Raw genomic sequence first — 12,987 nt, 5'->3', positions numbered from 1 at the left:
CGGAATCCTTGATGAAATCTGGTCTTCTTCAACTCCATCATTCCTTCCTCTCGATGGTGACAGCCTGTTCGACCGCCGCCTCCTTCTCCGCCAGGATGTGTGCATCAACGGAGACCTGACAGACATAATGCTTGAACTGCCTCGCCGGAATCCCAGCGCCGAACATCTCATCAAGCTCCGCTGGAGAGCGTCCTTGTGTTTCTGGGAGATACACATAGATGACGGCGATGCAACCTGCCATCCACCCTGCGAAGATGAGGTAGGTTTTGGGACCAAGACCGGCTCTGTCACATCGTTAGCCGGAGTTCGACATGTCATTTCTGGCGGTCCGCGTGCAGCAGACTGGAGGCAAACTTACGCATCCTTGTTGACAATGTATGGCAGGACGTACGTCACCACCGTCGCAAAACAGGCTAGTGTAAGGAATGTGAAGGAGCTGGATCTGTTGCGCAATCGAGCTGTGGGCATCTCAGCGGCGACAACGTACGTCAATGGACCGAATCCGACCGCAAAGAAGAAGCCGAACATGCAGCAGAAAGCGGCGATGACCTTAGGGACCATGGGGTTAGTGACCGGAAGGAAGCCCATAATACCGACGATCATGTTGATGACGAAGAGCGCGCTAAAGGACGTGAGCGCAAGGACACGCCGTCCCACCTTGTCCACGAGGAACAATCCAACGATAGCTCCGGTAAAAGCAAGTAGGGCGACCACCATCGATAGCACAAATGGGCTGACCGTGCTGCCAATCGTGCTAAGGAAGACAACGACGTAATTGGTCGCAAATGCAATGCCGGACATCTGCTGCATGTTCGGGATCGACAAGGCCAGGAGCGTTCTGCGAAGGTCGGTGCCTTGGAACAATGCTTTGAATGGAACCTGCTCCGTCTCCTCGCGAATGGCCTTCTGCGCCTTCAAGTCTTCGAATTCGGCCAGGATCTCTGTCTCGGTGTATCCGCGTCGCAGTAATCGAAGTGCGGACAACGCTTCGACGTCTTTGCTCTTGGTCAAGAAGAAGGACGGTGAGTCTGAGACGAACAGAGTCGAGACCAGAATGACGAAGCCGAAGATGATTTGAATGGACAAGGGAACACGGTAGGCCCTGGCCGTGGTGCCTTTGCTGAAAGCGTAATTGACTCCGGTGGCCAGGATGGCCGAGGCATCGATTAGGACGATGGACAAGCCAGTGATTATTCCACGGATCGCTGGTGGGCTGGTCTCGGCCATGAGGGTGGAAGCCATGGTGATGAAGATGAAGATGGACGCATCTGCTCGCCGTCAGACGGGTCCTACGTGCAGAGAAGCAGCGTGTAGAGAAAAAAATGCGCTGAGGAGCCAGAGTCACTTACTGGTGAACCATCGACCGATAACCATTGCGGCCATGTTAGGAGCCACAACCTGGAGAATGGCCGCAGCAATGTTGATCACGCAACCCACGAGAAGCGTTCTCTTCCTCCCGATTCGATCACCAAGGTACGCCGCTAGTGGGAGACCCAGCAAACACCCAGAGTTCGGGACTGAAACGAGCAGAGACTGGTCCTGAGACGACAGCGCAGGAACACCGGGAGCAAGCTGTGCAGTGCCGTCGCCGTATTTCTGAGCAAATGGTGGCATCGCCAGAAGACCAGAGATGACACCTCCATCGAAGCCGAAGGTAAAGAACGTGAGAGCGAGAGCGAGGCCTTGAACGAGCGGTCAGTTTTGACCGGTGCGGTTAACGCAAACCATTCCAAATGACATACCTGACCACGCCAAGCGTGGGTTGTGAACCAGAGTGTAGAGCACGGTGTCCTTGCGGCGTTCAGACATCTTGAAGGGCAAGCTCTCGATGAAGATTCTTCGAAGGACGTTCGAGTTGTGAGTGGCCTCGAAACCAGAGAGGACGACCCATGGGATATTTATCAATCCCTGCGAAATGGTCACGAGCTTGCAGACGCTACAGGAATACCAGCGACCAGGATGCAATTGCGAACTACCGAATCGGCTCTGCGGTCGTTGCAAGCCACAGGAGGCGGTCAAAGGACATCTCCTCAAGAGTCAGGGCAGCAAGCTTTCTGCGGCAGTTGCTCATACCATCTTGTGGCGTTACTTGGTTGCACTGCAGTGCCTCTGAACTGGGCCTGCCTGAAGACCGCGTGGCTGCAGGCACTTTCGTCTTCTTCAACCCGGTTCACGTTCGCATGCAACCTTGAGGCAATCCTACTACTAGAATGGCTAGACCCGGCGAAACTGCCCCAATCTGGGGACGTTTCTGGGGAAAACTGCGGGGAAACTCACCATATCCCGGTCGGAGCCCTGTCCTCCTAGCGTGAGAAGACTCACGCTACAGCTCGTATTTGCTTCTAACCGAGAGGAGCCAGACCATCTGGTAGCGAGATCTGGATGGGGAATGCTTGTCCTTCGCGTGGGCGTGCCAAGGCGTGCTTCTTTTCGCAATGCTGGCCCTATCTTGCGGGGTCAGGCGTCAAGAGCCGGGATCAGGTAAGTTCTAGCCGTCAGAGGCCGGGGTCGAGCAGCCATGTCTGCACGGCAGTTAACGTGGCCTTCTTCTTCAGCACGGCAGTTCGATTTCTCACGTCTAGCCCAGTGCGAGACTTGGCCCTCATACATTTCCATTGGCATCGGACGAACGGACACATATATCAAAGACACAGTAGAAGCCCCCTGCCCGGTTGTACACACCCTACGGCGGTTCACGAGCACACACGACACTTCTATCATGGCCGCTCCACTCATTCAGCCATACACACATCAGCATCCTAGTCTTGGCCAGATCGAAGGCATTGTCAGAGGAAGCGATGTTGTCCAGTTCCGAGGAATACCCTTCGCAGACATACCAGCGAGGTTCCGGCAATCCGTTCTCCGCACTGAGCTACCAAAGCAACCATTCGATGCAACTCAACCTGGGTATCCAAGTTCTTTGTTCCTTGTTCATCACTGTAGAACTAATGAACTACGCGCAGGCCCTTCTGTCCGCAGCCAACGTCACTTCCATTCCCACCATTTTGGACTGGTCCGATTCCTGCAGACCATCCTACCCTTCCACCAACGACATACGACGAATGGAACTGCTTGAACCTCAACGTCTCCGCGCCGGCACCGATCCTCGCTTCCACAAAGCCGGTACCTGTGCTCGTGTACATCCACGGAGGAGCGTTCGTCAGTGGAGGGAACGGAATTCAAGTCACCGGCCGAGAGATATCGGATCCAACTAATCTCATACGCCGTATGGTCGCTCGTGGCAAACCGCTGGTCGTCGTCAACATCAATTACCGCCTTGGGCCCTTTGGCTTCCTCGCATCAAAAGAGCTCACATCATTCAACAAGTCTCACGGCGAAGCAGAGGGTAATTATGGTCTCCATGATCAACGCACGGCACTGGAATGGGTCTGCAAGTTCATTGCTGGCTTTGGTGGTGATCCCGAGAACGTCACCATTGCTGGCGGAAGTGCTGGCGGAGCTTCCTGTCACTGGCAAGCCATCTTTCCCAAGAGGAAGTTCCGGAGAGCGATCCTGAGCAGCGGCACAGCTCTGGCGCTGGGTGCACTGCCACTTGACAGGCACCAGAAGATCTTCGACACCATCGCCGACAAAGCTGGGCGTGATGTTAAAGATGTGCAAAATCTCACTTCAGACGACCTCATTGCAATGTCCAGTGGAGCCCATCACCCATACATTGATGGGGAGTGGATCAAAAGCGGCGACTTTCAAACGCACCAGAACGTGCATGACATCCCCGATCTGATGATTGGGTGGACGACTTTTGAAGTAGGATGCTGCCGCGAGCTTTCACGCATTGCAAATGCGCAATACTGACAACGTCGCAGGAGGACTTGACATATGCCGTGCTTGGTTCACGCCAGCCCTACACCGACAGCGGCATGCGAGGCGTCCTTGAAGACTTCTTCTCCACCTCTGGCATTGTCAGCGGCTCCGACGCTCTGTTCCAACCTGGCGTCTTGAAGGCGTACAATCTCGAAAATGCACGAACCGAGTTGCGGGCTGAGGACCTGCAAAGCTGCGCTGAACTCGCCGCCGACGTGATCTTCAAAATCCCTCCAATTCTCATCGCGAAAAGGCATGAACATGGAAAGATCTTCGTCTGGAACCTCCAAGTCACAAACCCACACTCGGGATGGCCGTTGGGCTACCGAAAGGCTCACCACGCTTTGGCTGACTTGCTCGTGTTTGACGTTGCGGGCGATTTGGTCCCGCCGGAGCACCGCGAGGAGTATGATCCACCGGTCAAACAGCTCCAGGAGGATTGGACGGATTTCTGCTACGGCGAGCTGAAGTGGGAGGAGTTTGTTGCTGGGAGTGAAGAGATGGGCCCGGTGTACACGTACGAGAACTTCGGTCGCGGAGGCAGACGTGCAACGCTTGCGGAGGCCATCGGGGAGAAGACGCTTGCGAGGTGGCGGGAGGTACTCGAGGTGTGTACGTAGAACGTAATGGCGAGATCGTTATTACACTGATCGATAGAGCTTCGGGAAAGGTAGCCAGCCTTTGACGCTGCCTTCTCACTGCAGATCGTAGCCACCCGCAATCGTCGATCGAGCGAGCTCCAACTACCGCACGCGGCCCCACGTAATTTCTTCCAGGGATCCCGAGTGTGTAGCAAACAGCAGGAGAGCTGAATCAAGTGGTCACCGTTCAGTCTCGACCGCGGTTCCATAGCCGGACAACAGGGTAATGAGCCAATCCGTTCTTAGGCATGCCCTCATGCCTGCAAACGAGGCAGCCACTCCAGTGCGCTCATACGCTGTAACCTAGCATGGCACAATTGCGGATCGCAGCTGGTCCGACATATGCCCGGGTTAGTTTGCCGATGTTGCATGCTAGAGTGAAGGTAGCGGCATTGGAGTACAGTCTGCACAGGTGCGTGGAATACATATCACCCTTCGTCCGTCCGGCGCATTTTGTATGCCTACGCTCAAGTTCGGCAGCACCAGCACCAGCAATAACACCAACCGACTCTCATCAGCAGCAACAACAAGCCGACTCTCATTCCCGGCACCGCAATTAAGCTGCACCAAGACCGCTTCCGACATGAAGCTCATCACACTCGCCCTCGCTGCCGCGTCGCTCGCGGCAGCCCAAATCCCAGACCAACCGAAGTGCTGCGAGAACTACGCGTACCCGGTGCAGGCAGCATGTCCTGGCGGTGTGGTCTGCGTACGTTCTCCCCGAAGGGTGTTTCACCGAAGCCTCGCTAACCAACGCCGATGAAGTGCGATCCAGGTTCCAACGGGAATGACTGTGGAGATTACAATGGGCCATACAATGGCTACTTCGAGATTCAGGCCTTCATCGATCCTAGCAGCGTTCCAGTCGAGCCCCGCGTGTGTGGCAGAGGGCCATACGGTGGCGGTCATGGCCTGTTTTACTGTGGGGCTCGCTGATTGTCGACACCGCCGGCGGCGACTCTTCGCTGGTGCGGAATTTTCACAAATCAGTAGCGGAGTAGAGTGAGAGCTAAGCAGACGAGGTCGATGTCGGGGAACTTGTGGACGGCGGTGCGAAAGTCGAGATACCCGAAAGGGCGGCAATGGACTGGCGCCGTTGTGGCCCTTCAAATGTTATCGCGGTTCCAGCTCGTACTTACCAAACGTATGCCGCTTCTTACGTCGCTTCCGAATGTCCTTCGACCTGTTGGTTGCTTCGTTAGGCTGAATAGTATTGGCATTATCGCAAGCTCTATGTGTCTACGGCCGAGCGACGCAGCTAGGATCCTCTGAGCGCCAGCGACCGAAAATCCGTGGTCGATAGACTAATAGAACGTGCCGTGGACGTTTGAGTCAGAATGCGATTCAACAAGCGACGGCAGCTGGGTCGCGACATGAGTCGGCGGCGAACTCTGTCCCACAAGCGCTGGCAGCAGGACAGCCCATCAACGCCAGCGCGGATGAAGAACAAACGGCACCGGAGCAACATGCTGCATCAGCTTCCCATACATTCTCAACTATCTAGGACGCTACAGCGGGCCGGACGACGAACGGCAACACTCCCCAAGCTTCCGGATCTTTCGCGGAATGACCAATTGGCCATCGCCTTCGAGTGGTATTGGACTACTTTCGAGAAGGAGACAGGTGTACAGAACTATTTTCGTGGCGTTGTTACGGCGCCTTCGTCGAAACAGCGAGTCGACTGGGACTGGTAGCAGAGCAGAGCGGGACCAATGAAGCGACTCGGATTTTGAAGCGGAAGCGAGATGGAGGTGGAGGACGCTCGTGAACGATCGATGTTTGAGGATCGGGTTCTTTTTTGTTCGTATTGGTGTTCGATGGGTACCGCTTTTGTAATGTTTTGTCAAGGCGGAAGGTATCTTATAGTCATGCTAGCGCAGATAGTGCTTCGCAATTCTTTCGTTCGAGCAAGTGTGCACTGTCCGTACGGCATCTGTGTCGGCCACAGGTCTACTACTCGAATCAACTCCTCTCTGTCATAGCTGCTATTCGAACCAGCAGTGGGAGTGGATTCGCAGTCCGGTGAAGCCACTCTTGCGGGTTTGCCGAACGCAATGCTGCTTTCCCAGAATGTGCTCTCCTCAGACGGTCCGGCTTCATACCCAGACTCGCACCCACGACTTGGGAATTAACATGCAGAATAGCAAGAATTCTATCCTATGCTCATTCGGCCACAGATAGATGAAAGATCGATTTCCCGTCCGATTAGCCATGATAATGCGAGTCCTCGGACAGGACAGGTCCGTACATTGCTCGTCTCAAACCTCCTTCAACGCCGATAGACGCCGGCATCGCTAGCAGCCTATTCTTACAAATCATGCAATCATTGTGACCGACGATCGGTGTGTCTCTGATGAACTGTGGATTCGATGATGTCCGCACCCACAGATGGCCCATGTGCTGTGGAAGCGGAGATTGGAAAAGTCTGATGGGCTCCATTAGTCGTCCCCGTGAACCGTCTGGTCTGGCATCACAGATGTTGTATCGCATGCCGGATTCGAGTACAAAACCCAGACCATTTCGTTCATATCGCAACCAGTCTTCTTGACTTCGAGGGACTTCTGGTTCTCGTTGCTTCTTGTTAGTTTCCCTTGCGATGCTTCCTTCTATAGTCTTTGGGTCGAGAAAAGGAGAGGGACAATGTGAGGAATCGAAAATGTGAGGAATCGAGACGAATGACTTGGTTGTTGTTGATCTTCTTCTTCGGTTTCGATATGTGGATTGTCCTGATCAAACTGATCATGTCGTTCCTGATCACGCCGCCTAGTGATCACTCTTGTCGTTCCGCTTAAGAAATGAGTGGCTGTGGGTCTCCCACGAGTCAGATCGCAACATTGTATTCCAGAATTCCAGCTCGACCTCCGCCCTCCAGCATTACTTGAGACAGTGAAGGATGCCGTTACCGGAGCAGTGTACCACGAGAGGTCCCTCCTCGTTGGTGACTGCATCCACTGCGTACGGGTGTTTGAAGATTCTTTGATGAACACAGTTGTTGTATTTGGGGGCAGCGCACTGAACAGAAGACAAAACGAGTAAGCCAGCAGTTTTTTGTCGTGAGCAAGACTTGTACTTGCCTCCCCGGGAAGTGTTGATGCCATGAACAACTTACACAAATTGAGTTTCCGTACCCGCTGCACGGCTGCTTCACCGGGGCCTGGCAGCAGAATACTGGGTCACCAGCGCAGGTTCCCGCCAGAGACAGCGCAAGGACGGCGAGAGTTGTAAGGTACTTCATGTTGGTTGGACAGTTTGCCGAGTAGACAAGGGTTCTTGCGGGAGTGAGTTTGCGATTTGGATGAGAGATATCGTGGGAGGCGGCAGTATGAATCACTTGGACAAAGACTCGGGTTGGATTCCTTTCGTGATAGAGGGAATTCGCCTCTCTCTGTAGAGCTCGCTGGATGTCAAAGGTGCAATCGGAGGTCTGCCCCACTCCTCCCCCTCCTCCTCCTCCTCCTCCTCCTAGATTGAGGGTAACAGTAAGAATTACTGTAGAGCAGACCTTTGATGCTCTCTCGGAAGGAGGGAATTCTACGTATCCTTATACCGTCGAGTTCCTCCTTCTCCTCTTCTCCGCCGCAGGGATCGTACGGGCACAATCTGGCTCGAAAGGCAGGGGATCAGATGCCGATTGTCGGTATTCATCAGGCGCAACAAGGTCCTCTTGAGCTTGGGGCCCTTGTCGCGCTGGAGGTGCAATCTGTTTGATAATGGCGATGGCCGGCGCAGCATGGATCCTTTTCGAGACCATGTCGCGATGTCGGACAGGAACACGTAGGCGGTGTGCAAAGTCAGGCAGTTGCCGGAAATGACGAGCAGGGTGTTGCTAATTTAGTGTCGAGAGTCGAGAGCACGAGCAGGGTGTCGAGTCTGCAAATACCGGGTTGGTGGTCCGATACTGCCTTGTTTGTGGAGGTGTCGTCCTGTCTAGGTACATCTTCGGCGCTCTTTAAGAAGGAAGAATATGGGCCCAGAACTACAACACCTATCCTGCATACAGGAAGTAGTGTCCGCCCTAACAAGCGTACCAGGGCTGATATGCGCTCGCGAAATTGGCGATACCTGCCCAAAGAGGGCTTCGATTGAGTTTCCCAACGTAAGCGCCATTCAGGTATGCAGGATAGGTGTTGCGTCGCACTCGCACGGTCGCGATCTCGCACGGTCGTCACCGTCTCGCACGGTCGTCGCGATCTTATACGATCGTCGCTCTGTCTCGCACTGTCGCGATCTTGTACACTCGCGATCTCGCACCGTCGTCCCGGTCTCGTACTATCGCGATCTTGTACCGTCGCGATCTTGTATCGTTGTCGCCGTCTTATACCGTCGTAGTCTAACATAGGTAAGACGATAGAACGTGTCGTTAGTATTAGACTATTAATATACTTATAAGGGAGAGAAAGAGAAGTTAAGAGAAGCTCGACTTCGAATAAAAGAGAAGGGTAGCTACTCGTAAAGCTACTAGGTTTAGGGTTAGGGGTTTATTATACTTATTTATATAGGCTAGTCTACCTTTGCACCTAGCCTAAACTAAAGCCCCTTCTAAGCCCTTACTACTAACTCTTTTAGCTATCTTTAAAGAGGAGGATATAGACCTACGCTCTTATATAAAGCGCCTCTCGATATAAGGTACTATAGCTACTCCTAGTCTAACTATATTTTATAGTATTCCTTTTATTAACCCTTAAGTAACTAACTAGTTAAAAGAGAGACTACTAATAGGCTAGTCTAGTATACTAACTAACGATAACGCCTTAGTAATTACTTACTATCTATTATATACTATAGGCTCTAAGACCTTTCAGGTAACGGACTAGATATATATCTCCTTATCTACTAGATACTTTTACTCTATATTATTAAGAAGAAATATTATATTTCGAGACTATTTAATAGAGCTCTATTCTCCTACTACTTAGCGCTTCTACTATTAGAGATATTCGATTCTAATTAGAGACCCTTTATCTCTAAGGCTACTTCTAGGTTTAATTCTATAAGCTATCCTTCTTATAGTTTTATTATTATAGGTAAATAATATATATACGAGAGTTTAGAGTCTATATTAGATATAGTAAGTTCGATAAGGAAGTAGTCTAAAACCTTATAAGAAGTATAGAAAAGAATATAGGCTACTAAGATAAAGTATAGGCTATACTATATATTAAAGAAGGGCGCTAGTCTCTTATAATATTCCCCTTCTTCCGGTCCGCTAATAAGTTATTAGTAGCTAATATAAAGATACCGGACTATTTACCCTCTCTTTTAAAACTATCTAGAACCTCCTAATTAGCTAAAATTTCTTTCTATTATCTATACTTTTCTTTATATTATTAAGTATCTAGCTATAATATACTAGTCCCTAATATAAAGGGCCTACTATCCTTTACTTAGTTTCTCTCTTTTTCTAGTATTATTAAGAAGTTAATAATATAAGGAAAACGCGCCCTTAGCTTATAGAACGAGCTATATAATAGTATAAACCTCCCCTCTTTCTATTAACTACTATTATTAACTTACTAAAGTAAGTTTTTACTCTTAAGATTAAGGGTTTAAGTCCTTTACCTTTATCTAGGATCCTAATACTTTACTAATAGACTCGTAGATATTCGCTAATTTCGTTAGTAGTAATAATAATCCGGTATCTAGCCTAAACGCCCTAGGCGCTATCTATAATCTACCTCTAGCCGCCTAAGCGGCTCCTATCTAAAACTAACTATATACTACTATCTATTATAAGCCTTATACTAAAGCTAGAATAAACTATATTCTATAAGTTATATATATTATATTCTACTCGATTTATCCTAGAGACTAACTAATAGTTTTAGGCTAGTAATAAGAAGCCTTATCCGCGCGCCTATACTAGCTATAACGCTAAGCGTAAATATTACGCTAAGCTATAAGTCTAGCTCGGAGTCCGCTCGAAAGTATCTACTAACTATCTAGTCCTTAATTTACCTATATTACCTATACTACTTAGACCTATATAGGTACTTAGTATATAGTATAAGTATTCCTAGAACCCGCTTAAAAACTATCGGCTAATAAGATTCTAGTAGAGATACTTATAATAGTTTAGAATAGGCTCTTAAGGCTTAGAAAGCCTTAAAGCTATTATAGGTAGCTAGTTTACTTTTTATATAAGTTTCTTTCTTATTTTCTTACTACTAACCTAAAAACTATTACTAACTACTTATAATAGGCTAGTAGCTATAGAGATTAACTATATAGTAGAAGAGGTTATTATATAGTAGGGATAAATATAAGTACCTTATTAACTCCTACTTATTAGACCCTACTAACTACTCCTTAGTCCTAGTAGTACTCCTACTACTCTTATACTAGGCGATTATTACGCCTTCTAGATAGCTACCTCCGCTTATTCTTAGTTAGTTCCTAGTATAGAATATAGTAGTATAATTACTATTTTAAAAAATAACTCTTTAAATAAAAATTCTTATATAAATCTCTTATTCTACTTATAAATTTAGTTACTATCCTCTAGTAACTACTCTCCTCTTCTTCTTCTTAGTATACTTCTCTTTAGGCCTAATAGATAGGATCCCTTAGGGGTAATAGAATTCTATAGCCCCTAGGTCCGGAAACGGTATAGCGCGGCTTCGCGGCTATAGGCCCTAAGCTATAGTCCCTATGTTTATATATTTCACTATATATTACGAAATACTCGCTAAAAATTAGGAATATATATCGTAGTACCCTATCTATACTAGCGTTAAACTCGTAAATTAATCGGACTCGTAGTTATTAAGATATTTAGTCGTAGTTCCGTCCGTCGTAATTTAGGTTAACCCTAGTATATAAGCACCCCGTACTTACGATTAGATTACTAACGGAAAGCTTAAAACCCCCGCCTAAAACCCCCGCCTAAGAAGCCTTCGTAGAGAAGATATATAACTAAACTTACTCGGATATCGTAATATAGACGAGCCGATTCCTCCGCGAGTAACGGACCTAGTATACCGTCTTATCCCGAGCCTCTATATAGCTAACGATAGTATTACTATACGGGTAGGCGTCGTCTAGCCGTCCTCGTCTACCGCGAGGTATAATCTCTTCCTTACTACTACTTACGACGTCGACGACCTTATACGAGTACTTCTAATAGCTATATAGGGCGGAAGAGCGGACTACGAGGTAGTTAGTATAGCTCTACTACGGAAACTAAAACTACTTCTCCTAGGGAGGCGAGTAGCTATACGGGATAGTCCTATTCTTCCGCTAGAAGTAGATAATATACGGCTCGGTAAAGGGCGCGACATACTTAGCGTAGCGCTCGGTGTCTCGGAAGCGGATATATCCTACGTTTTAGGCCTATATCGTAGCGCTAGAGTAGACCTATATAAAGGTATACTTAGTAGAAGTAGTCGTATAGCGGGTAAGGGTTCCGTCTAGCCTATTAAGTTAGTATACTAGGTATAGCTAAAGACTCTCGTTAAGCGTAGCGGAGGTACCGACTCTAATTACCTAAGGGAAGGTTACCGGTACGTAGTAGGGGAAAGTAATAGTAATAGCGTCGAGTACGTCTTTCGCGACGCGTATAGTAAGTATACTTTTAATCTATTTCCGATTAGTATAGGTAGTCGGGCGGCTCGGACTTAGAGAGTAGACGTACGTCGTTAGTCGAGCGAAACTCGAGCGTTATACCGTCCGCCGAGTAGAGATATACGAAGCGGTTCCGCGCGGGCGACAGCTTCGTACTAGGTAAGGAGTAGCCGTATAGAGACGAGTACGCGGCCGGAAGAGACATCGTATTAGATAGAGGGTAGAGGAGCTAAAGATAAGTAATAAAGGGTTAGGTCGAGTAGTATCGGAGTTAGATAAAGGTAGCGGTTAGTAAAGGGTATAGTAGTAGTTAGAAGGTAGAAGGATCGAGCCCGCTCTAAGGGGCTATTTTATGCCCCGAGGGAGGGAACCGTATAGAGGCACTAACCTACGATACATACCTATCCGTACGAGCTTAGTTATCGCCGGTAGCTTATAATTACTATCTTATATATATAGTAATCGCTATATTATATTACCTAGATTAGTAGGTAATATAGCAATTAGTTAGCGATACTTTACTTACCTTATAGCTAGGCAATAATATAAAGCGTCGTATACTAGGTTTATATATAGGTATATTATTTACTTAATAATCCGCGCTAGCGCTAAGGCCGACTAGAAACTCCGCGCGAGTACGTACGCTTCTTATTAGTATTCTTACTAGTAATCGGTTAGATACTAGCCGTACCCGTACGCTATCCGAAGAGTAACGATTATTCGATTATCGTATTAGTACGTAAATTATTACTTACGCGAAGGTACGAGTAGGCGGCATAAACGTAACGACGCTATTACGTTGTTAGCTTATACGTCCGTACGTCGCCGGTCGTAGCCTTATAAAGGACCCTTATTACCTTTGTTTTAACCCTTTCCTTTCTACTAATATCTACCTCTACTTCCTTCGCTCTACTCCCTTATCTTCGAACTTCTAACTTCTACCTCCTCTTCTATCTCTACC

General features: G+C 48.7%; 2 protein-coding genes across 2 annotated transcripts; one reads left to right on the top strand and one right to left on the bottom strand.

Annotated features, from left to right (window-relative positions):
• Nucleotides 1-37: 37 nt before the first annotated feature.
• On the bottom strand, nucleotides 38-1,614 carry MYCGRDRAFT_46398 (uncharacterized protein; the record flags this gene model as incomplete). Its single annotated transcript, XM_003849813.1, has 3 exons — nucleotides 38-284; nucleotides 359-1,268; nucleotides 1,350-1,614. 3 exons carry the CDS (start codon nucleotides 1,612-1,614, stop codon nucleotides 38-40), a joined length of 1,422 nt encoding a protein of 473 aa, XP_003849861.1.
• A 1,105-nt stretch (nucleotides 1,615-2,719) lies between these two features.
• On the top strand, nucleotides 2,720-6,160 carry MYCGRDRAFT_94866 (uncharacterized protein; the record flags this gene model as incomplete). Its single annotated transcript, XM_003850506.1, has 6 exons — nucleotides 2,720-2,907; nucleotides 2,964-3,768; nucleotides 3,828-4,437; nucleotides 4,985-5,175; nucleotides 5,304-5,342; nucleotides 5,981-6,160. 6 exons carry the CDS (start codon nucleotides 2,720-2,722, stop codon nucleotides 6,158-6,160), a joined length of 2,013 nt encoding a protein of 670 aa, XP_003850554.1.
• Nucleotides 6,161-12,987: the final 6,827 nt, after the last annotated feature.

Source organism: Zymoseptoria tritici, chromosome 8 (genome assembly GCF_000219625.1).
Source record: "Zymoseptoria tritici IPO323 chromosome 8, whole genome shotgun sequence".
Lineage (NCBI taxonomy): Eukaryota > Fungi > Ascomycota > Dothideomycetes > Mycosphaerellales > Mycosphaerellaceae > Zymoseptoria > Zymoseptoria tritici.
This window is presented reverse-complemented; position numbering and strand designations above follow the sequence as displayed.